The 27,229-nt window shown below is 32.6% G+C and overlaps 1 protein-coding gene across 3 annotated transcripts in view; it reads right to left on the bottom strand.

Annotated features, from left to right (window-relative positions):
- The window catches only part of Stard13 (StAR related lipid transfer domain containing 13), a 473,503-nt gene that overhangs the window by 340,392 nt on the left and 105,882 nt on the right, over positions 1-27,229 (bottom strand). For all 3 annotated transcript variants that reach the window (XM_013360729.4, XM_078016122.1, XM_078016123.1), the window contains one exon: positions 631-765. In XM_013360729.4, coding sequence (XP_013216183.2) covers positions 631-660 — 30 coding nt within the window. In that variant the 5' untranslated portion in view covers positions 661-765. The remainder of the gene's footprint in view (positions 1-630; positions 766-27,229) is intronic.

Here is a 27,229-nt window from a genome sequence, read left to right as displayed (position 1 = left end):
CTTAATATCTATTTTCAGATTCAATTTTTAAAGAGTGAAAAAAAATTTTAAATTTTCAGAAAAAAAATTACAAATCTGATTAAAAGTTGCAAAATATCTGTAAGAAAGGCTGGTAAATTTTTCTTTGTTTTTATTATATCAAAAACACAACAACAAATTCTCTGGGTTTTATTAATGGACATTATTTAGTTAATGTCCTGTAGATGTGTTCTGGACACCTGAACCATGGGAAACAAACCATCTCAATAGGAAGTCTTTTCTAATAATAGCCAAGGAAATGCAACTGCAGCATATTTTTCCACTAATACTGGAGAAATTAAATGAAGTGCATACAGCCCTTTACTCTGGCTCTACCTGTCACCTTGGACTAATCATTCTCCCTCAACAGTGAAAAGAAATTTTTTCTTATTTTGTAAATATTAATGACTACATAATGTTTGTAAATATTAACAACTTCACATCTTTTCATTACAAATTCCCTCATGTTGTAATAAAAAATAGTCTACCATAATTTAAATTTAAAAACAAAGAGAAAAGTAAAAAACCTGTGAATTTATTTTCCCTTGGTAAACAGCACTGTATAAGGGGGTATGATGCTCTTGCCAGGTATTTTGTAATAAAGCTCCTTACCTTAGTTTTTGGTCGAGCTCCAGTTGACATCTGGTTTGGTACACCATCAAGATCCTTGAAGTTTTCAGTTTTGTTCTACAATACTTTTTGCCCCTGATGTTCTGTTTTATAAGTAATCTCCAGGTTTATAGAATCCTATGGAATAACAAATTTAAGCAGGTTTTTTACACATATAAATAACTTTTTCTAGACAATAATTCAAGTAATTACGGATGTATCAATAAAAATACATTTTAAAATTATAATAGCTTTGAAAATTAATATAAAATATAAAAATATTCTTAAAGATTAATAATTTTTCCAAAGACATTTATCCTTAGTGTAATTAGCACTAGTAAAGCCAGAAAACTTATTTATAAACTAAAACTAATTTTAAACTATCAAAGTACGATATAATACTATACAGGCATATTTGAAAACTTTTATAAACAGCAAGATCAAAGTGTTATAATTGTTATTCATTCATTTCTTAATTGACAAATAAATGCACACATTTATGGTATATAAAAAAATATACATTTATAGCCATGAAAAAATATACATGTAAAACATAACTTCTTTCATTTCTTCCATTGGTTTTTGTGTTGTTCAGTTTCTTCCACAATTGAATTTTGGCAATATATGTTTTAATATAACACTATTATATTTAGTCATTCAAATTTATTATCAGACTTAGACTCTTGCACATGTGAAAAGAATTTGATATTATAGCCACCTTGTTCTTAATTATAACGTTGAATTGGAAGGGCCTAGACTTTAGATTAGACAGACTCAACAGCGAGACAGATAAATAATCTTATTATATTAGATTTCAGCCTAATCATTACTGCTTCTGAGAAGTATTGCATTACTTCTGGTAGATATTTCTGTGTATTCCTGTACTACTTCTATTAAAACTATGTCTAGCATTCTTAATTCTTAATTATTCAATAATTAAGTACTTCATTAAATTGTAAACTCTATGAAAGTAAAGACAAGCCTTAATTTACTACAAGCACTTAGCAGTGTCTGAAACAGAGCAATCACTCAATAAATATTTGTTAAATAAACAAGTAATTGTTTGTTTTCCATGACTTTCCCTAAATTTTAGTTGATTTTTACAGTTACCACTATGGTTTGAAGGTCCTCTTCAAAACTCATGTGGAAATTTCATTGCTATTATAAAAGTATTAAGATATGGGACCTTAAGAGGTAGCAGGTGATGAGGGCTAGGGCTCTGCTTTCATAACTAAATTAATGCCTTTATTGTAGAAGTGGACTTGCTTAAAAGCAGATCCCTCTTGCTCTGTCAGTCTCTCACACATGCTTTTTGCCCTTCCACCTTCCCCTACAGGATGCCACAGCTGGAAGGTCTTTACCTTCCAGTATGTCTGGACCATACTTCTGGACTTTCCAATCCCCAGAACCATGAGACAAATAAATTTTTGTTTATAAATTACTCACTCTGCAGATATTCCAGTAAAGCAGAAGAAAACAGACCAAAACATTGTACTGGGAGAACAAAAGAATGGTTAAGTATGCAAACTCAGTAGCTGGAGTGTTAGGTTCAAACCTAGGCTCTGACACTAACTAGCAGTGTAATCATGTAAGCAGTGTAAATTACTTTCCCTCTTTGTAAATTATTTGTAAAACTAGAATAATACTTTGCATTTCCTGGATTATAAAGAATTTATATGCGTAAAACACTTTTAAAATACCTGCCACATGGTAAGTGATGAATTAATATTAGCTATTGTTATGATAGTATATGACAGGTAAATGGATAAGGGAATAATGGATCTATAAAATAGATAAAATGAAGATATTGTCTTTGCTTCAGGAATGATCCTCTGAGGACGATGTGATGTGAGTTTTCAGTAATGGTAATCCTTTTTAGTGTTCTTTTAGAACCATTACAGAGGACAAGCCCCAGAGGTCAAAAGGAAAACACACAAAAACAAAAAACAAAAAAAACCTGTTTCCTTCTTTGTGGAAAAAAGTGACACAGTCAGAGAAAATTATTAGGTTTGGTTCCTTAGTGATATTTTTCTTATATTTTTAGGTTCTTCTGAAACTAGATTTTTTTTAAAGTATATAATTCAAAGGGATTAATTTAATATCTTTATTACTGCAAATAACTAAACAAGATTTTCTTCAGGCTTCATAACTCCATGGGAATTAATTTTTGATTAATAACATTTTTTAAATTTTATTCTTTTCTCTGAGTCTTTATCCATTCCTTAATTTTTGTAGTTCATATATTAGTCATATAATTCTTCTTCATTTATTCTTCTCCCCTGGCTACCCCCTCCACACACAGAAAAAGTAACACCAAAAAATTTTAAATGCTATCAATATAGTCATTTTCTAAGGTTGCTATGAATAGGTATAAACTCTATAATATTAGACTTCACTGATGTGATAAATATCACAGAATATTTTCATCTATATACAAATAAGCCATAAAAGGAAATCAACTATGAATTACAGAAAATGAACAATAAAATTACCTTTCTAATATGTGCCCAAGTTTTATAAGAAGAAAGCTTAGGAAAAAAAATTTCTAAGATATTCACCTTAATGCAAATATACCAAAAAATTATGTAGTGCACTATTGACTATCTGAGGCTGGGGAGATAAGGAGCAAATTCTTGACTCATTCATTCTTCTTTCAAAATAAAAGACAGAAATATGAGAATATAAGCATTTAAAATAAGTTCTACTCTTCTAAAATTATGTTTTAATATTTATATAAAATTAAAAATTTAGCATGTCATTCTTTAACTTCCTCATTTGCAAAGAAGAATCCTACTAATTAGATGTAATTTGAAACTGAAGACTAAGATATTAAACTTTCTAGAGGAAAACAAAATATTTGTATTTTTAAAATCCATGTATTACAATGTTTAGAATATTAAATATTAACCAAAATATCTCCTTACTTTTTGTCAGTTAACTGAATGTTAATATCCAAAATAATGTAATAATTAGTTTGGGATTTCCAACTTTAAATGAAGTGAAGCTTAAGGTCAGAGTTTAGCATATGCTGAACATTGTCCTTGTTATTTATTTTCATGTAGATTTATCTTACATGTCAAAAAAAAGTTTGCGTAATTAACCTTCAGAGAACATTAAAAACATCATGAAAAAATGTAATCATATGATAGCTTTTCCCAAGCTAAGCTAAAATAATTTGCATTGAATTAATCTTTGTCAATATTTCTAAGCTCAGTTCTTCCTATAATGGAGACTAATGTACTTACTGCTGAATGACTAAAAATATATCACAGCACTCCAGATCTGAGAAACAAAGAGGCCTTCCAGTTTTTCATATATTCTATTGCTGCTCACAAGATCCTTCTTTTCCTTCTAACTACCATTTATTTAGTGATTTAACTTAGTGTAGTGAAAGCAGGTTGCTGTCTATATTCTTATCATGATTCCTCTTATTATTTTGTCTGTGTGACCTCGAAAGTTACTTGACCTCTCAATGTCTCTTGTCTCATTAAGGATGTTATCAGGACCTACTCATAAGGTTTTATTTGTTACTTCCCATTTTATTTTTAGCTTATATTTTACCCAAGACACAGCCAAGACACAAGAAGCTAGAAATCTAATTATGTTATATTTTCTGTGAGAGCTATGGACTATATCCTTTCTGATGGGTGAAGTACTATTAAAAAAATCAACAGGGATCCAACATGAACACACTAATGAGAAAGTTAGAGCCATGTTAATCGAAGAACCCAAATGTCTTCATGTCAGTGTGTTCCATTGACAATGGATATAGAACTACTGGAATAAAAATGAGATGTGAGAATACAAGGGGATCACAATGATGTCCAGTTCTACCTAGTTACATATAAAACACACTTTTGAAGTCTCATGCTTTATTTTTCACTTGTATATAGTTAATTTAGGTATCTTCATGTTTCACTTACTTAAAGGCTTTCTTAATAAAAGTACATCTTTGCAACCTCCCAATTCTTGCCTCTTCTCATTTAAACATCCATTCATTCACTCATATGCCAACCATTATCCAAGTACAATGAAAGCAAAAGTGAATTTCACACATTTTCTTAAAGATTCTCATTTAGGGAGAAAGGGTCATGTAGACAGATAATATTACAAGCCAAACTATGTACCAAATGGTATGGGAACATAGACAAAAGAGCAAATTATTCTGCCTAAGGGAAAATGGAAAGTTCATGGAGGAGGTAACCTTTAAACTCAGTTTTGAAGGATAAATAGTATTATTTCAGGGGTAGAAAATCCCAAAGGCATAAAAGCAAACACACACACACAAAAAAAATACAGCATATTCAAGGCACTGTGAGAATTTTAATCTGACTTCATCTGATGGTGCCTAGGGAATGATGGCAGTAAATGATGTATGAAAGGTGAATGGGGGACCCCTAGATAAAGAAGTCAAACATTAGGGAGTTTGACTTTTTGCTGTAGGTAATGGGAACGATGTGGATTCTATTTTTATGGTTGTATTTTACAAAGGAGAATGTTAAAAAAAAATACAGGGAGACTGTATAAATACCAAAGAGTTTTATGCATGGATAATAGTCACCAGTATTCCAATATTTCTTAATTTGAGATTAACTTTCTCTTACTTTTGGCTCCCTCCTTTGTATATGTGTGCTTTTTCAAAATAATATCTTGGTTTTACAATAGATACAGGAAAGTACACAAAACAGATGCATGGCTTAATGATTTCCCCAGTGATGCTGATCTTTACTATGAGGACTAAAAAGAAAGCTCTGGGCACAGACAAATGGCAGCTACTATTATGCTCTTTTTTGATACCAGTCTGAGAGATACCCTAGCTGCATACTTCATTATAAGGTAGTTCCCATTACATAAGTGTCTTTTTTCTCTAATTACTCTTTCTAAAACGAAAGGACATATCTTATACTTACTTTATATTAATCATAGTACTGTTCAGAACTTTGTATATTTAAAATTTCAAAAATGATTGATTAATGAATAGAAATAAGTAGACCTATAGCATCACCATAGAAATGCTTTGGGACAGGCAAAGAAAATCTAACAAGAAACTTAAAATCACACCTTTTGTTATCTGAGCATACTTTTTACTTTCTCTATATTCTCAGATTTCTTACTATGAATAGAATGTTTCATTATTTATGTCCTAGAATCTTCTACCATAAACTGTTAGGCCTTTAAAAACCGTCATTTTGAGGAATCAGGTTTTTGAAATATCTTCCTTGGACTAGTATGCAAGATTAATGACAGTCCATAACTTAACTGGATGATAACACTTGGCTATGTGTAAAGATGTCTCTTAGTTTTGTAAAAATGCTCCACAAGACAAGGAAAAATAGGAAAGACAGAGTGTAGATTTTCTGGGTGATTCAACAAATAAACTTCGGAGTTCAATATAAAAAAATCTCTTATCAATTATTTAGTCATGAATTCTTGTTTTAAAGATGTTTGGAACCATGTTTGGTGTTTTGTAATGCCTGCATTTTGTGATAGTGTACAATGATATAGAGAAAAAGATCATCTTCTAACATTTATTTTATACATAGAATACATAGTGGAAATGTTAAAAGTGATTATAGAGTTTCAATAGTCTTTTAGATATATTTTTCTTAATTTAGTAACTAAATGTCTACCATAAGCACCATGAGAGTAAGCACTGTGCCTGTTTTGTTGATGTTTGTTTGGTACCAGGGATTGAAGTTAGGGATGCTTAAGCACTGAACCACATCCTCAGCCCTTTTATTTTTTATTTTGAGACAGGGTCTCACTAAGTTACTTAGGTCCTCACTAAGTTGCTGAGGCTGGCCTCAAATTTGTGATCCTCCTGCCTCAGCCTCCTCAGCTGCTAGGACTAAAGATGTGCATCATAGTGCCTGGTTAGATTGTGCCTGTTTTAACATTTATGTTATAAAACTTAATTTTATTTCATTGTTATGTAAGTTATGGTCATCTGCTATCAAACTATTCACTAGAGATCAAACATTAACTCCAAATATGGAAAGTGAAGAAAATTAAAATGCATGGTTTTCTCAATGAAAGATCTCATTTTTTTTCTAATTAATGATTTTTCCAAATTATGGACAAAATATGAGAAGCAGAATGAGTTGATTATACAAATCAGAATATGGTTAGCAAAGATAAAAGTTAAAAAAGCACAGAATAGAAATTTTAGCCACAAATCTTCCTTTTGGCTTAATATTGATGCTTTAAAAACAGTTTAGAATCATTATTTAACTGTAATAATTTCAAATTAATACACTTAAATAAATGATATGCTCTATTTTAAGTTGTACCACAGAGAATCAACTGCAGTCAATGATGTATTATATTTTAGTAATATAGAACAAAAACCTGAAAGAAGCAGAAAATTGAAAGTCAGTTTATTCTTTTGATTTTTTAAAATAATTCAGTTATATGAATTAAAGAGCTATAACAAAGGCTTGCTTTAAAAGAGGAGAAAGTTCTTCAATATCGTTAGTTGTTTTGGACTAAGGTCAAATTTATTTTGAACATAAAAAACTTATATTCCTTCTCTTATCACAAAAGCTGGAGTAAATATGTTCCAGCCCTCAATAAGACTATTTGTGCTTTGGGGATAAAGGGAACTTTGCACCCTTATTTATGGCTTCTTCATATTTCTCTATAATAACCCCATTCAGGGAAAGAAAAGGCACATTTGTTTTACTGATTCCATCTAAGAACATTATAAAAGGCAAGATAACTGCCAGAAAATCTATACTTAAACTATTGGAATGTGGGAGGATTGAGCAATCCGATATAGAACACATAGAGGTCAGACTTAACATCTCAGTTAGGCTTCATCAGGATTTGAAATAAGAGCATCTGGTAATTTCTGAGACATTAATAGAGTGGGGTTATGGGAAACTGACTCTAGGTTTGACATTTCCTTTCTCACTGTGTGCATGTAAATAAATTCAATATATATGAGGTTAAATCTGTGACATAGTATACTGAAAATTGCAGAGGTGTAAAACAAAATGGTGAAGCAAGATGGAAATGATGAATAAGATGACTAAATTGTTTGTCATTACATCACATGCCATTATATCATATATATATAAATATATATGTAAAACATAATTCATATACACACACACAAACACACTCATATAAACACATATGGATACTGAGGATTGAATCCATGAGTATTTTTTTTTTGGTTTTTAAAATAATTTTTATTTTTTAAAAGTAAATTGTACATTACAGGAAAAAAAAATCAAAGAACAAAGTCATCCAGTCACAAGAAGCTTAGCTGGACATGTCCCCCTAGGTTCTGTGCATATATACACAATATAATCCATGTAAGGAGATGAGGTAATTTCAACAGTGCAACATCATTTGGATCATATTCTGGTCAATAAATGTAAGAATGTTCCAAGCTGTATTTGTTTATTCTATGGGCTATGAAAATGAAATGAACTTCCAAATGAAGAAAGTCAAGCTCAGGGAATAGATTATTGGATTCTCAAATATATTTTCTTATCACAGGAAGATCTCCTATTGGATATGAGAATGTTTTAAATTACTTGTTCTTTATATACTGCATAACTATTTTGTTCTCTTAGTAGGGTAAGAATTAGGTAGACAATAGGGATGGGTAGACATAATAACTAAAGCTGAGTGTCTTGTGTTCAAGGAGATTTCAAGTCTATCTGGATGGAGAATCCTAAGGGCAAACTTAAAAGGGAAAACCTGTCAGAAAGCCCTTCAATGAATAGTCTACTATAAAACAACTTCATTTTCCTCTTTAAGGAAAGAAGAAATTGCTTCTGTCATCACACTGAACAGGAGAACTTTCATTTGATGTCTGATGACAGTCTTTCCTCCAATCCCTGTAACAAATTAATTATTAATATGTTGGAGCAGATCTCAGGTCTCATTTTGTCATATAGCCTTCTAAGTGAAACGGCATCATGGTATTATACTACAGGTTTGTTAGTAACGAAATTCAAGTGGGTGCTATTCGCAGTGTAGCTGAAATTTTAGTCTAGGTTGTTTTACTAAATTTTATTTTAGGTTTATAAAACCTATTTCAGGATGCATTAAATAGCAAGAGAGCAAACACCAAAATGTCTGACACCTAATTCCTATTGATGATAAAACTGTTTCAGAACAATTGACCATGGTTTTCAATAAAATGGACAAGATGTTAACATAGCTGAGACAGGTTATTATTTCAAAGGTTTTGCATCCTAGTTTTTTAGTGTAGTGTTCTGCATTTAATAGAGACCAAATCAATGTTTACTAAATTAAACTATATTATGAGCAGCAAGCTGGAAACTGTGGGTTCTGAAATATTACTGCTATGTAGACAAGTTATGGCTCTTCTCTCCAAAGTTAAAACGGCCTTTCTATATAAATAACTTTATGAATAATAACAGAACATATCATGTATCACTTTATAAAGCATCTTTTTAAACCTAACACTAATCTCCCAATGTGGACATCTTGTTTGATCAACAAGGGAAATGGAGACTCAGAAAAAGGAAATAATTTACTCAATCCACCTACCCATGCAGAAAGTAGAGGATTTGGGATTACGTCCCGATCATTCAGATCTTTCTACAGGGCACCTACAGACCTGTGGGCAATATTTTATGTAATTGTTCTTGACATGAAGGTAACAAATCACACCCATTCTCTGGTAAGCATATTTCTTTGCTGATATCTATAAAAGATAAATAAAAGGATAAATTTCTTCCTGCTTGACTAGAACATATGTTTGTAAGAGTACCAAAGGTGACATATTGAATATACAGCTACAGTACTGTCATGTTTAGTTGATGTGGAAACTAAACATGCTGGTCTCTCAGAAGGAAGAGCAGAGGGTGCTTCCCCATGCAGAAGGTAGACTTAGACAAACCTTAAAGAGAACTAAGGGTATTTCCCAGGAAACCACCTGTGGCAAGGGGGTATCACTTCTAAGAGGATCTACAACACCTCTAGAATCAAGACAAAAAGCTAATGTTGTATCTTTCTGGTTGCTTCTGATGATTGGAGACAAAAATAGTGATACTGATATGCAGAAAAATGTCCCATTCAAAAAAAATTTAAATAAAACACATCTTCCTGTGGAAAACTAGAAAAATTGAGTAAAATACAAAAAGGATTTTTCTGAAGGTATCTTGAGAGGTAAGATCATGAAGAAGGGTGCAGAGAAGTCTGCTTATATTCAACTGTATTTTCCCTGACTTAATTTGCCATTTTGGAAAATGTTCCAGAGGTTGAGAAGAAACGCAGAAAATGATAGCTAATAAGAAGATTAACTGAGAAGAGCTTTCAGGAGACCTATGGTTCTAAGAAAATAAAAATTAAGATTTTAGGGCCCACTGTTGAGATTTGAAAACACCTCAGGCTTTTAGTTGGTACACGTAAAGGATCATCCCAGGAGTAAGAAAGAGTCTGAAATAGACCAGGGCTAACAAAAATGGAAAGGCAGTTTGAAATAAACTCAACCCTTCATTAGATTAAGGTGTTCTGCTGGTAGTTTACTTCCCAATAGATGCAAAAGTAAATCTTAAGTGCAAAACTTCCTTCTGAATACAATTTTTTGAACAAAAACAGCATTCCATTCAGAATTTCTATGTATACCAAAAATATGAATAAGATAAAGACAATAGAAATAAGATGTATAGATAATCCAAATATAGGAATTATCAGGCACAAACTATAGAATTTCACTAAAGTAGAATCTGTACATAAGGATGACATGAAAATTCTAGAAAAATATAACTCAAATAAGTAACTGGAAATTTAAATTAAAAATTATAAAATATAGTTATAAAATTTAAAGAAACTATGACTTAGGAATAAACTTAACAATATCAGTGCCAGATCTAGAAACTGAAAATTAAAAACAGCAATTAGATACCAAAATAAATGAAGATATTTGCCTTGTTTATTGTTTGAAAAACTCTATATTTTTAAGACGTCAATTTTCTACAAACTGATGAAGAGATTCAACAAAAACCCAATCAAAATCTCAGCAGGCTTTTGGAAAAATATAAACTTTGATTCTAAAATTCATATTAAAATGCAAAGGATTTAGAATAAATAATTTTAAGAAAAAAGAATATGTCTTTCATTATCTTATTTCAAGATTTGTAAAGCTATATTAATCAATATAGTGTGGCATGGGCTTAAGGAAAGACATGCTAATTGAACTAAAGAGAATAAAGATTCAGAAAATCAATTTTTGACAAAGGTGCTATGGATTTAAAGAATGACCTTTTTAAAATATATATATATATCTTTAGTTGTAGATGGGTACAATACCTTTTATTTATTTATTTTTATGTGATGCTGAGGATTGAACCCAGTGCTTCACACTTGCTAGGCAAACACTCTACCACTGAGCTACAACCCTAGGCCCAAGGATGATCTTTTTGAATACATACAGAATAACTGGATTCTTATTTTGAAAAACATGTATATTGACTCTTGTTATTAAAACATACAGAAAAATTACTTTAAGTAGATCAGAGGAATAAATTAAGTACAGTCAACCCTTTGTACCCATGGATTCCATGTTCACAGATTTAACTGTGGATGGAAAATACTTTTTTTTTAATGTGTTTACTGAACATGTAGACTTTATTTTTTGTCATTATTCCCTAAACAATAGAATAAAATAACAACTTACATGGTATTTTTTACATTGCATTAGCTATTTTAAATAACCTAGAGTTGATTTAAAGAATATAGGAGTGCATATATAGGTTATGTGCAATTTTCATGCCATTTTCTAGAAGACGTTCAAATACCTGCATATTTTCATATTGGAGGATATCTATGGAGGACTCTACATAGTGAATACTAAAAAGAAGATCTTATGAATAGCTTCATGCTAATGAAGTTGAGTATCTGGATAATTACAAATACCTAGAAAAATGCAATTTATGCTCCTCTTCAAAAGACACTATCATTAAAATGAAAACTACACACTGGAAAAAAATATTCACAACATATACCTCTGACAAAAAAGTACGTATGTAAGATGTGAATAACTCCTATAACTCAGTTAAAACCAACAACTCAGATTAAAAATAGGCAAGTTTTGTACATACAGGTCACAAAAACGAGGTAAATCCATATGCTCATCAATGATTAAAACTGAAGTCTGAAAATACTAAGTGTTGCCTTGTGATAGAAAGACCTGGCATCCGTTTAACTAGAAAACAGATGTTTGAAGAGTGCAGACGTAGATGGATTGGTGGCAATATAAGAGTTCTTGGTTTATGCTCAATAATTCTTTTTTCAATAAGGCATGAGACAAAGCCATTAGGTTGAGGAGAAAGTCTGTAATTTGAAGAAGAAAAAAAATGAAATATTTTGTTTAGAGAAAGAAAATGAAATTACTAGGGAAAAGCAATAATAGGGCTAATCAATGTAGAAAGCCCATTTAGATGTCTACCCAATTGTTAAGCTGCTTGGGAGCAAGCACAAAAAACCATAAATGCACGAGTTTGTCCATGGTTTGTGTTTTGCCAGGAAAGTTAAGTGCTGAAGGTCAAGAGTTGAGGTTATTTGCACAGGAGTGACTTAATTACCACTATTTCTGAGAGTTATGCAAATTACAGTATAATGATGATAAAATGAAGTAATTCCTCAAATTAAGGTTGGTTGGATATGAAATCCAGGAAAGATGAGACTATATAGAGAAGATAAAGTCAGAGAGATGGGGATTAGCCAAAGCTGAAATATCCAATGATGAAATACTTATTCTTTCATTCCATACATTCATTGTGAGGTCTAGATACTATTTTTCTGTCTTCCACACTAACCTTTTCCGGCTTTAGCTGTGACCTTCGCTTTCACAGGTTTTCTATTATCTTCCATTATGGTTTTTCTTTACTCCCTGGACATCTTGTCTCCTTGTGCCATTTCTCAGCACTCCTGAATGACACTGTAGTGTTGCCCATATTCCCCCTTTGGCTTTTACATAAATATGTGCCATGGCATTACTCAAGTCCGGATGGCTCCCTTCACAACATGTACTACCAAAATTATTAAAACGATTGTTGCAAAAAAACCAAAATAAACAAAAAACTAAAATGTCCTTATTTGGCCACTTCAGACCATATAACTCTTGTAATCTGCAGGCCACCACTCTTTTTCAGTTTACTTTAAACTCTCTATTCCTTTTGCTCTTTCACAAGTAGCATTTTAAGAAGTGCTCTGAAATTCTAAAAATTGTCCACCAAGGCTGAAAACACTCTCTGGGGGGAACTGGGCACTTTGCACAGCGAACACTTTTAGAATCAGTATAAAATTAAAAAAAAGATGGATACAGATTTACAAAGATTTTACTTTTTGCAACATACTTGGCTGCTCCCCCGCTGGACCTAAGAACAAAGCCAATGTACTCTGAAGCGCCACTAAGATCCATCCCTAGGAAAAGTCCATACAGGCACAGGGGCTCGCCAGTACAGCACAGAAGTGGAAAAAAGTCAAAATTTTCTTCGGGTACACATTTGCACAGGGGGCTTTCCCTTAGTTAACAAAAACTGATAGTGTCCAAAGCCGTACCCTAAAAGGCTGAAAACAAAACTGCTCATTCTGACAAAAATAAAAAAACGGGAGTCAAAGTAAGTAAATTACTTTGTGACATCCTTCTGTATTTAACTTAAAAAATGTTCTCGGTTCCACATGGAGAGCCTATTGGCCTCGCGACACCCATCTTCCTTGCGACTCCCCAAATTTCTCAGAATAAATGTTTAAAGGAACAACCGGGTGGGTCAAGCAGGCTCAGAAAGACGTAGAGAGAAAGTCTGGGACCGCGCCCAGCGCATATCTGGATCGCTTAAGATTACGAGGAAAACTACAGCTCGAGTTTTTACCTCATATAGCAAGGGCTTTCCACAAAGATTTCCAGAACCCTGACTCCCAGCCAGAAAACCGAACCCAGTGGGCGGGGGAAAAGCACACACAACACGTATTACGCCACCATTTCCGCTTTGGCGGACCGGCAAAGGTGCAAAAATGGAGAAAGACACTCGGCGGCGGGCGCCGGCATCCTAAAACTACGCAAGCGCAGGGAGAGAACCCGCCCCGCTGCTCCTCCTCGCGCTCCCGCCCAAACGTGGCGCGAGCACCGGAAATCAGGACCTGCAGGCACCACCCCGGGCTTCCGCCCCAAGGCCCCACGGTCGCCGTTTGGTTCCGGTACTAGCCCCGCCCTCACGCGGGAACGCTCCCGAAGTCTTAATGTCCGGGACGAGAGGCTGGCGCCGGCGCACATTTCCGGCTACGGACGCGAAGGAAAGGATCCGGTGACGCCTGTTCCCATTTCCCCAGTGGCCCAGACTCTGGCTCTCGGTGCTGCAGCGCCATCTGGTGCTGAGTTTCTCGCTGCCCGCGGAGGGGGCGCGCGCTTAACTCTCCGAACCTTCCAGAGAAACCGCGGCCCGGACTTGCCTTTCTCTCTCCCGCGAGGAGGGAGGGACCAGTGGCTCCGCCCCATTGAGTTCCCGCGCAGAATGCTTTTCGCGGGGATTCTGAAGCGGAAGCTGCTTGTCGGAGAGATGAGTACCCCAGACGGAAAGGAAATTTGTCTTTTATAGTTTCAGGCCCAGAAAAAAATAGCCCTTCCCCGTTCACTGGGCCTTTCCCACTTCACTCTTTTTTTTTTTTTTTTTTTTACTCTTTTGGGAACTGGAAGCCTCTCCTTCTTTTGCACTGTGGAGAGATGGCACAGGCTTTGTGGCGTTGATTAGCTCCCGCTTTTGTTTCCATTGGTCTGTTAAGCTGGTGTTACAAGATCGTGTGGGGTGTTCCAGACCCAACAGCAGAATATTTAGTAGAAAATTTGCTTTAAACTTTATCCATGGAGGTTGGGCGTGGTCCGTATGCTTGTAATCCCAGCGACTCTGGAGACTGGGACAGGAGGATCATGAGTTTAAAGCCAGCTTCGCAATTCAGGCAGGCCTTAAGCAACTCAGCTGAGATCCTGTTTCTAAATAAGATACGTTAAAAAGTGGGGCCTAGGGTTGTGCTTCAAAGGTTAAGCGCCCTGGGTTCTATCTCAGGTACAAAAAGGAAAAAAAAAATCCTCAGAAACTCTGAATATAGATTTGTTTACATGGAACATTTCTTTTAGATAAACAGGGAAAGTAAGCCCCTCAATTTTAGCAAAATCGAGATAGATGTTTAATTCTTGCCTGTAGACATTTTCCTGGAAGCTGAAGCGCTTACATACAGTATTTAACTAGTTTTCACTTTTTTTTTTTTGCATGGTGCTTTCTGTATCAAAATATGTAGTAAAAGGGAATAGCCCTTATAATTCTGATATTAACTTGCCATTAGATGTTTGTTCTATACTATTGGTTCTCAAAATTGTGCATGAGTCAGAATTTTCTGAAAGGCTAATTAAAAGATTGCTGGGCCTCAACTACATAGTTAATACATGGGAAGGAAGATCTGGGAGTAAGTAGAGCAGGATAATACCAGTTCTTAGGTGATACAGATGCTGTTGGTGTTAAAACTAATATGGAATAATTTAAGAGTTCCGGATTGCTTTGTCAAGAATGAGTGCCCTTTGCTGTGTATTGCAAGGAAGGTGGTACTAGGTTAAATTGCTGATTTAAAAGTGGATTATCTTTAACTCCATGAAGGGGAAATAATAAACTAAGCTCTAGATCTAGGAAAGTTGTTACATTGTTATTTAGGCCACTAATTCATATATGTATGTTCTATATATGATAGAGGGTGCTGTAACATCAGGTATATTAAATATTTCAGTTATTGTGATGTAATTTCTGTTGTTCACATTAACTGTTGAAAATTGGTAAATCAGAAATGACTACAATTAAAGAGAAAAGAATTTCAACACTTTAATTTTTACCGTTTGGAAGATGACAATTTTTCAGTTTCCTTTTGCATCAGGTGATAGTTCTTTGTTTCACTGAATCATCTATCCCTTACCCGCTATACCATATAAAAATGTACACCTCAAAACTTATGTTGTTTTCAGCAGGCCTTTTAATCTGTCCAAGCCACTGCATTTATTGACCCCTACCTATGAATAAAGCATGCTACACTCTATAAGCTTCATCCTTGTTTCTAATAGAAATACAAATATTGTTAGATCGGTTGTTTTGTTTATAACTGATGATATTCCTAAAACTGATAAAAACTTTGGAATGTTTGTCCTAGTAGGACTGACTTTACTATAAAAATAACTTTATCTCCTTGGTTTTCAAATTAATGTAGCTGATAATCAATGAAGACAACAAAATGGTGCTTTTGCAATGATTCAGTAAGATTTCCATTAAATAAGTGCAATTTAAGAGCTTCACTAAAGTGATGAAAGAAATGAATTTTGCAGAATGAATTCATACTATTTATTACAAAGTTACATCAGATCAATGCAATTGTACCTTATATTTTTTTATTAAATTAGGTATTAATTACACTGGCTTTTTTCCTGTGTATTTTAAGTTAGTCCACTAGATTAATTCTGTCTCTGTATCAGATGCTGATTTCCCTAAATCAATTTTTCTTTAAGGCAAGCTTATGGGCTTTGAAGTCCTTAGGAAAAAATGCAAGGCTCTTTTTCTGTACTTTAAAATGAATGAGCCCAGTTTCATAGACTGATTTTTACTCAACGAAAGACTTCTTAGTTTCAACCTACTGAATGAGTTATTCAAGCTTGCTTAATTTGGTATTAATAGAGTGAAATTATTGTGTTACTACAAATAACTGAGGAGTCTAACTTACTATGCCATTAAGTGGTCTGGTGCCATGTCTTTTGGAAACTTTGCACTCTTGCTCTACATGCATCCATACCTGCAGGCTATTGGAATTTCCCTAATATCAAAGAGGACTGTTTTTATGCCTGTGAAGTATCAGTGTTACCTGGAAATGTTGACTATTTTTAATTATTACTGTTCTTTCACGTATTATGTTTTTAGGATTGTGTGAGGTTTTATTTTTATGCATTGTATTATATTTTTTGTAATTGCTAAGTGTTATAATCTGGCTTTAAAAAAATACCTAAATTTCATGTTTGTTTTTTCTTTTCCCCTCTCACCTGAATGAACCTCCTCCTTAACAACAGCAAAGGATAAAAAGAGGGGGTGGTGTTGAGAAGAACTGTCCCAAAATCATGGCATTGCCCCAAGAAGCTGAGTACCTTGTGTTTGAGTAATTATTGATTAGCCATTTAGACTAAAAAGAGAAATGTATATGTTCTGTGCTTTAATTGAAACTAAACTTGTAATGAATTCACTAATAAAGAGGGGAGAATTGTGATATAAAGCCTATCTACTCAATAGTAATGGTACTTACTGTACTTGGGGAGCATTATTAAATAACTATTTTCTTGACTGAAATTGTTTATGACATATTTATTATGGTTATTAGCATTACCATTTATCCTGGCTCATTTTGTCAGTTAGCATTATATGAAATGATGTAGTTTACTTTCAGCCAAATTTTGATGGAGTTTGATGCAATAATTAGATTAGGACCCCACTGTCAAGATTGCTTTTGAAAGTAATTTCTGTTAGCAATTACTTTGGGGTAGGGGTCATGTTTTAAGTTTTGTTTTCCCTCTTATTTTCTTACAACACAATAAATACATAAATAGGTTTGTAAGGAACATCTGTGGAAAGAAGCATTTCTCCAAGAAATGGGAAATAAGTTGATTCAGCTGACACAGATACCTTTAATATTATATATAACTTTTTATTATTATTATTTTTAGTTGTAGATGGACACAATATCTTTTTATTTATTTATTTTTATGTGGTGCTGAGAATGGAACCCAGGGCCTCACATGTGTGAGTAGCTCTCTACCACTGAGCTACAGCCCCAGCCCTTACAGATAATTTTCTATAAATATTGTTTTTGCTGCAATCAAATGACTTACTAAATTTCTCATTTTAGCCTAATAATACTGGTGCTCATATTTTTATTTAGTGTTAGACCAGTTTTTGTGTCTTTTATACTGGCAATACATCATATTGTTAGTCACTGCTAGGGGAATCTCTGTAGCCTTCATATTGCCTCATAATGGTGTTTTAGTTTTCAGATTTTTCTAGTCTTTTGACTTTTTAAATTTTAAAATCATATTCAAATTATCTATTATTTCAAGCTAAGTTATTCTTTGGAAATAAGTTTTTTAATTAAATATTCTGCTGTCTTCATTTCATGGGCATGCTCCCTTATGGTGAACTAAATTTATTGTTGCGTTGTCAGAATATTAACATTTCTTATTTGTGATCAAAAGAAAACTACTAGTTCATTTGTTACATTGGTAATTGATACAATTTTATATGTGGGTAAGTTATAATAACTTAAATGAGAGTATTGACTGAGCAGATGATAATTTTTTTTGATTAGCATATCATAAGACATGGATATTTAATAACATTAAAATATATCTAAATTTTCCATACTAATTTCAACAATATAAATTTTAATACTTTAGAAAAAGTAAAAATATCATGGTATTTTTATATGGTTTTAAAATATTACCACAAAAATAGCCATTTCCTAGTAGATTTTTTACAACTGTTTGTTTCATTGTGATTATTAGCCATGCACATGTATTGCTCAGAATTAGTTCACATTATGTGCACATATTAATGGGTGTATGATATTCTGTATATACATACAACTTTCATGGATTAATTAAATCCAACCTCCAATTATTCATTCTCTCCTATCATACCTTTCCCAACCTTTATTTTGGCTCCACTGTCTTAAATGTGTTTCGATACCAGATGGAATTCAGTCCCTTTAAGTGAACTTCTACTAAACCATTTTGTGTCAAGTACAATAATGTCTCCACAACTAAAATTCCTATTGTACAGAATTCTGGATATACTTACTTGTACTTTTTCTACAAGTGTGAGCATTTAGGATGTTATATAAAAATATAAGTAATTTTTCTTGAAGATAATTTTTTTAGAATTATAACAAAATATGGGATCCTGAGAGAAGAAAGGGAGGTAAAATATATAGCAGAGCAAGTGCAGATATTTTTGTAATGTAATTTGGATGGAATATAGGAAGCTGAGGCAATTAAAGGAAAGGAATTTAAATTGGAAGTTCAGAACAAGAGCAATGTTCTACTATGGTCACTTATGCGTTGGCAGTAAGTTTTCTTGAATGTAAAACAATGAAATAGGAAGGATTTAAAGAATATCTTATACTATAATTTTCTCCTTCAAATATCCTAAGCTAAATAAGGCAAATGAATATCAAATCAAAAAGCATTGACCATTTGATGGAGTTACAAGGGAAAAAGTTTCTTAGAATTCTTATTTATAACAAAGCAAAAACACACTCATAATCATTGTAGAAGACTTGTGAATTAAGGAAAACCAAAAATATTTTTAGGAAGAAGGGATACTAATTATTGAATAATGGTAATTATTCTCATAAGGTATTTTAAATGTTTTTAGTTGATTTATGTAGTGTATTGTCTGCCTTTATTTTAAGTTTATTAATGATTATAATTTCTTAACCCTACTTTACCTATAAGATCCTAATAATTTCCCCTTTATCTTACAAAAATAGATTTTGAAAATATAGCTATCATGTTGGTAAATAATGCTTAGTGAAGGATTAAAGTTAAAACAACTCCAGTACTAGACAAAAAATTATTAACGTTTATTGTAATGCCCTGAATAAAGTATGCCTGATAAATATTCTATAAGAAGAATTGTTTATCTTTTATTTAAAATGAGTAAAATACACATCAAAGTAAAAAAAAGATAAACCAAAATAATATAAAACCAAACATCACAGAAATCACTGATGAATAGCTTATCTCTGTCCCATTGGACAGTTTTAAAGCAGAATGCCTTCAGGGAAATAATGTTATGTGAAGTGATTTTTACCATTACTCTAAAAGGGAATTTCCAACAAATTTTGCTGATGGAGCTCCATAGTATGTTCTCAGTGAACACTGGTCATTCCCTCCTTTATAACAAGATCTGGATCTCAGTCCGGGGAGGGTGTTTGCCTTTGATACTCCATCCCAAACCTAGGGATACTGGATGCTGCTTATATTCTAGTTCTGAAAGTTTTTTTTTTTTTTTTAAAGTAGGGGGATTTTTTTTTTTTTTTTAAACTGGGGATTGAACCAGGAGTGATTTACCACTGAGCTAAGTTCCCAAGCCCCCCCCCCACCTCCCATTTTTCTTTCTTTCTTTTTTTTTTTTTTTTTTTTAATTTTGAGACAGGGTCTCGCTAAGTTGCTAAGGCTATCCTCAAACTTGTGATCCTCTTGCCTTAGTCCCCTGAGTTTCTGGGATTATAGGGATTTGCCTGTTAACATCCAGCTAATCTTGAAACTTTAAAGTGCTGTCCTTACTTTTTCTCATTACTTGAGTACCCAGCTATACACAAGTCAATATATTAAATTTGTTCAAATTACTGTGTAGTTTCTCTCCTTTTATGGCATGTCCAAATCAGAACAGAATGAAAAATTAACAGTCTCAGAGACCTGTAGGACACATTATTTGTATGCTTCCACACACACAGAACCCTAGAAGGAGAGAAGAGACAGAAAGGTGCAGAAAATGTGCAAAGAAATAATGATCAAAACTTTCCAAATTTGCTGAAAAAAATTAATTTACCTATCCAGGAAGCTCAATGACCTCCAAAGAGTATTAACCCAAAGAAATAGTAAGATACATTATAGTACATTATAGTCATATTTAAAAGCTAAAGAGGAGAACATCTTGGAAAATGAACAATCACATACAGTGGAAACACAAGAAGATTAAAAGCTGACTTCTCATCAGAAATAGTAGAGGCCAAAAGGCAGCAGGCTGACACAAAGGAAAAAAAAATCTGTCAACCTCAAATTCTATACCCCTTTAAAGGAAACTTCAAAAAAAGGAAAGTGGAATAAAGACATTTTTAGATAAAGTCAGAAACAATTTATTATTATTAAAACTGCTTTATAGGAAACACTGAAGAAAATTCTTTGGAATCAAAGGAAATGATAATAGTGACTTGAATCCATGTGAAGAAATAATGCTGGAAATAGTAATAATAAAGGTAAATATAAAGGACTATAAAAGTAAATATTTTGTCTGTTGTACCTTTCACTTATTTAAAAGATAATTGCTTGAGATGATAATTATGAAACTGTCATTGAGCTCTTAACATATAAAGATTACCTGTGAAAACACAAAGGAGAAAGGAGAAAATGGAGCTATATTTTAGCAAAATTTCTATATTTCACTGATATTTAGTATTAATTTTAGCGCTGGGGATGTGGCTCAGTGGTAGAGCGCATGTCTAGCAAGTGTGAGGCATTAGGTTCAATCCTCAGCACCACATTAAAAAAATAAGGATATCGTGTCCATCTACAACTAAAAAAAATATTAAATAAAAGAAAATTTGAAGTAGATTGTAATGATTTAAGATGAGTATTGTTAACACTAAGAAAACAATTTTACAAAGAGTTTTGCAAAAGGAATCCAAGCAGTATACTAGAAAATGTCTATGTAACACAAAAGAAGGTCATGCAAAGGGAATAGTGAACAAAAAAGACTTGACCCATACTGGAAAACTTTTAAAAAGCTGAAGTTCAGCTATATCAATAATTTCATTGCATGTAAACAGATTAAATGCTCCAACTAAAAGAGATTCTTAGACTGGATTTATGATAGAAGACAAGATCCAACTCACTGCTGCCTATAAGTGCTACATTATAGATGGAAAACCTCAGTCTGAAAGTTCAAAAGATGAGAAAAGATACATCATGCAAATAGTAAAACTAATAGAGCTAGAGTGAATATACAAGTAACTAAAAAAATATACTTCAAGATAAAAAATAGGTAAGAGAGTGACATTTCATAATGATAAGAGTTAATACAACAGGAAAATAGAACATTTGTAAATATATACACAACTAACAGATTTTTTTCAAGTATAGGGAACAAAAAAAGAACTGAAGAAATAGAGACTTTAACATCTCAATCTTAGTAATTAATAGGACAACTCTAGATAGAAAATCAGCAAGGATATCTTTTCTATCACTCAACACTTAACACTATGGCCCAACTAGACCTAACTGACCTCTATAGAACACTCTGCCAAACAAAAGTTGAAGAGACATACTTCACAAGCACGCGTGATACATTTCCCAGTACAGTCCACACTAAGCTATAAAACAACTGACATATGCTTAAAATTATAGCAGTCATGTAAAATTTGTTCTTGTACTGTAATGAGTATGTCAGAAATCACACACACATGTATTACGTGTAAATTGTACTTCAATAAAGCTATTAAGAAATCAATGAAAAGAGAATCACATTCACTGTAGCAACAAAAATATAAATTTTTAAGAACATCTTTAATGAGAAATATTTGTGACCTACACAATTAAAGATAAAAATCTTTGAAAATAGAAATAAATCAGCAGACAAACTATGCCTCTGCTTGTTAACAATAATGTTTCAAGGTGTCAGTTACCTCCAAATTATAGATTTAATGCAATTCATGGGAAATAATAAAATTTTGGTTTAAATTGTTTTCCATCTTGACAAAAAACACTCTATGTAGAAGTTGATAAACTCAAAAAATGCACAGCATGTTTTCAAAGGAAAAATAATGATTTATATAAGCTATACTAGACGCTTTTACTGACAGATGATTATTGTACATGATGTTTTGAAAATGTATTTTAAAGCTTTAATAACTGAAATAATTTAATACCAATATAGGAATAGAATGTAAATTAACAAAATACACAAGAAGTATAACTTACATGCTTTAGTACATATTAAACAACATTAAAAAATAACTGACTCCAGGCACAGTGGTTTCATGGCTGTAATCCCAGTGGCTCAGGAAGCTGAGTCAGGAGTTCAGAGTTCAAAGCCAGATTCAGCAACTTAGTGAGGCCCTAAGCAACTTAGGGGGTTCCTGTCTCAAAATAATAATAGAAAAAAAAGGTCTGGGGAATGTACTCAGTGGTTAAGCATCCCTGGGTTCAATACCCAATACCAAAAAAAAAAAAAAAAAAAGAAATTAAACACATAATTCACTAGTTTTTGTTGATATAAATAGTTGCATTTTGACCAGGACTTTATTTCTGGGAATCTCTTTTATGAAAATAATTATAAAAAGGAGTGGGGCAAAAATACTAATTGCAACTTCATTGGTAACTATATAAAACTGAAAACAACACCTAAATAGTAGATTATTTAAAATAGCCATAGTTTTTATTCCCCAGCATCACTAAGTTAAAAAAAACTCATAAGTTATAATGTATAACTCATAAGAAGAAATAGTGCAGTTATTAAAATTATTATAAGTAATGTTATTATAATAAATAATGCATATAAATTCATATTATATGAATTTTAAACAAAGAACTTTGAATAAAGAAAATTAGAGATATAGTGATAATTTAATAGTAATTTTATGTTTATAATCTAAACAGAATTTCTATATTTATTGTTTATAAAAATGAGGAAGCATATTTTCACTGATTTTTTTCAAGAATTATATCAAAAGCTTTTAAATTCATAGTTAAATTATTTTTCAGGATTCATAAAAAGGATTTTAAAAAGATAGCTTTTTTTTTTCTTTTTTGTACCAGGGATTGAACCCAAGGAGGGCACTTAACCACTGAGCAATATCTCCACCCCTTTTTTATTTTTTATTTTGAGACAGGATCTCCCTAAGTTGCTTAGGGCGTCCCTAAGTTGCTGAGGCTGGCTTTAAACTTTGGATCCTCCTGCCTTATCCTCCTTAGCCACTGGGATAAGAGGCATGTGACACCATGGCCCACAGAATCATGCTTTGCCTTCAAAGATTTTAATCTCTTATGCTGAGAATTTGGTGAACATGGAAATTACCTATCCCCTTCACAAGTCTGTGAAGTTCAATTAGTTCTTCTCTTTACCTTTAAATATCTGGCCCAAACAATACAAACAGACATTTAGCCATATAAAAAGGTATAATAATTTCATCTCATACAGGACTGTAGGACAGCATTGAATGCACTAAATTAATATCTCTTATACAAAGGAATTCTTATTATTGTTCTCTTAGCCCCTTATCTTTTTGTTCCCCCTCCCTTTTCATCTCCCGTTCCTTCCTTTCTTTAAAACTAGGATATGTTGTTTTAGAAGCTTAAATAAGCTGAACTTTAAAAAAAAAAATTTTTAAAGGGGTAAGTTTTTTATTATAATTTGCACACATAATCATACAAATAAAAAGAACAATCATTTAGTAATGCAACTGGAATACAAGAGGCAAAATTATAGTGAGATAGCTAAATAAAACATTCTGAGACAATAATTTTATATTGACAAAGGTAAAGGCATTAAGGGTTGGATTATTATAAAAGTTAAATTAATATAATTGTCTATAATTTTGAATTTAATTGAATCATATTATTTGATTATGTCCAATGAATTGAGCATATAAACTAAAACAATCATAACAGTCTTCAATGTATTATGATTAGAACCTTGTGAGACCACTCCAACTGGAGGAGGGGCCCTGCCGCCCGCCCATGCAGTCACCTGACTGAGCTCTTGACAAACATAAGGTTTCCCCCCCCAAATTTTTTAATTTGAACACCATCATGATATTTTAATAACATGATAATTTAAAAGAAATGGGTCTGCTCAAATAGCATAATAATCTTGTACAAATATGAGGAAATTTTTTTTTGAATTTTCATATGGTATTATGCAAATAGGTTTCTAAAGTATCACAGTTATTCATTTTGAAATTATCTTATTCTGAAAAATTTCTACTCACTTTTTGAATTTTATACAAATTTTAATTATTCATAAGACTTGGTATTTTATTATTTGCTATATTTTCTTGAAGACAGCAATTATAGCTTATTTTTCTCCATAATCGTGTACTGGCATTATGCCTGTTATATAGAAGGTGCTCTGTAAATGTTTTTTGAACTGCTGTTTTTATTCTTAATTGGAAACTTAAAGTGAGACATTCTGGAAAGGATGTGGATTTTATAAAAATTACTTGTCTCCCCTCCACACACTTACCCTTTTAGTTTTCTGGAGAAATTAAAGTAAGTCTAATACAAAGCCTTGATAAGACATAAGGAATTACACAGGTAGATAGTTTTTTCAGGAAAACAAACAAAAATTCTACCAGTATACAGGACTTTGGGAGAACAAGGCACTAACATGACCATGGTCCCTAAATTTAAGGAAATTGTAGAGTTGAAAAAGATTCCTTCTCTGAGTCAGTGCATTCTCAAGTATGGATGACAGAAGCACAAGAGAATGAGCCACCATCTGATTTAAACTAATTAAAATACTGTTTCATAAAAATAAAAAGATTAAAAAATCAAATATAGCAAAAAATGACTTTATAGTAAAGGTTGAAATACAATTTCATTTGTAGAAGAAAAATAAAGCAGAACTCTAGGAAGGGAACAAAGAGTTTCCATATCCTGCCAACATTTTTTTTCTTTTCATTATTTGCAGGTTCTGTTTCCTCGTGCAAATCTCCTAACTTTCTTTGCCTCAGTTTCCTCATCTAAAATTGAAGGATGATAATGGTTCTCACTTCACAAGGTTGTTAGGATCAAATCAGTTAATATTCTAAAAACACTTAGAAAAGTGCCAGGGGCTGGGGATGTGGCTCAAGTGGTAACGCGCTCTCCTGGCATGTGCGGGGCGCTGGGTTCGATACTGGGCACCACATACAAATAAAATAAAACTAAAAAATAAATATTAAAAAATTCTCTCTCTCTCTCTCTCTCTCTCTCCCCTCTCTCTCTCTCTCTCTCTCTCTCTCTCTCTCTCTCTCTCTCTCTCTCTCTCTCTCTCTCAAAAAAGAAAAAAGAAAAGTGCCATGAAAATACTGGGACCAATAAAATATTTGTTAAATAAATAAAACTTAAAAGCAAATATCCTTACTAAAGCTTATTTACATATTTTCTTTTAAAATTTGGCCTCATTGTTAAGACACTTTTTCCCAGTTTTGTTTTTGACTATTTGTGGTTTTTTTTTCTGGAATTTAAAAAGAAAAAGATATAGTCTATGTAGTGGAGAAAAAGAAGGGAAAGAAGGTTGAATTGAAAGGAAATTAAAGAAGGAAAAGACCTCAAATGGAATTAGCAATTTTCTTTAAGATGAAAAGTAAAAATTATCTCCTTTCTGTAAAAATTATGGTATACTGATTTTGCTTGTTTTCTGGTTTCTACTATACTATTTGACCTCCTATGACATGGAAATCATGATAAATAAAAAGAAAAAGTGACTCATCTATATTCAGCCTGACAAATAAAATAAAATTATTATAATAATACTGTCTACTAATATAACACCTCTGTTGATATCAAGCACAGACTTCACTCAATTTGAGTTTCATTTTTAACTGTCAGTAATTTCCAGGTTCAATGTTATCCCTTTCTAACCAACTCACTCATCTGGAAATTAGTACATATCCAAATGATTGAAGAAAATAAAATGTTAAATGTAGCAATAGTTGACTTTTTAATTTAATGTTTCTAGGCATATGATTGACATGTTTAGAGTATAATTTTTAACAGAGCTGTCATTTAAATTCTCTCTTTCCCAGAAAAATAATCATTTTAAGTGATTAGCAAAGCCCATTGAGTTTCTTAATTTGCTCTGTGTTCACAAATTAGAGGAGAGGTTTGGAAAATATTTTTGAAGACTACTATTTTTACAAAATTATTTTCTAAACTACATTAATCTAACGCATTTATTTATAATCCTTCTTTAGAATGCAATCTCTTGTTTTCCCAAAAGTATCACCAATTTTGACCAACAGAAACAAATTCCATTTATACACAAAACAGGATATTCAGATACCTCTTAGGTTTGAAAGGACTTTAATATTACTGGGGCCCAGGAAAGCTGGAGAATAGAGACATTAAGGCGAGTCAAAATTTTATATATTTCTCATTATAAACTGTATATTTATGTCCTCTCAATTCATACATTGAAATCCTAATCCCTCAATGTGATGGTATTAGGAGTTGGAGTCTTTGGGAATTATTTAAGTTTAGATGACATGAAGGTGAAGCCTTCATGCTGAGAATAATGTCCTTATAAGCTGAGGAGGAGACACCAGTACACAGTCTTTCTGCCATGTGAAGATACAGCTCCAGTCTGCAAGCTGGGCAGACCCATCACAGGAACTGAATCTACTGGCACCTTGACCTGAGACTTCTCAGCCTCCAGAGCCATGACAGATATGTCTGTTGTTTAAGCCACTCAGTCTATGGTTTTATTATAGCAGCCCAAGTGACTAAGACTTTTGTATATTCTTTTCTGAGAGCTTAATTTGAAATAAGAAAGTGTTAATTGACATTATAGGTAATGTTCCAAGGATAGTCTATATTCCCTACTTATCTGTCCACACAAATATCCCACACTATTGTCTTATATGTACAAATTGTATATTAATTACTGCAACATTAGTTCTTAACTTTTAATGCATTTCCCCCTCTCACAAAACTTCATCGTGGTTAAAAGCCTAAATTATGAGGTTTAGTTTAGATTTTTTTTAAAACCAAATAGTCCTTGTATAGACTGCTGCAAGGCATAGTATGTTACAGACACATCATTTTAAAGGGAAAAGATTTTAAAGA

Source organism: Ictidomys tridecemlineatus, chromosome 6 (genome assembly GCF_052094955.1).
Source record: "Ictidomys tridecemlineatus isolate mIctTri1 chromosome 6, mIctTri1.hap1, whole genome shotgun sequence".
Taxonomy (NCBI): domain Eukaryota; kingdom Metazoa; phylum Chordata; class Mammalia; order Rodentia; family Sciuridae; genus Ictidomys; species Ictidomys tridecemlineatus.
The sequence above is the reverse complement of the archived record's forward strand: the minus strand, read 5'-3'. Positions and strand labels throughout refer to the sequence as shown.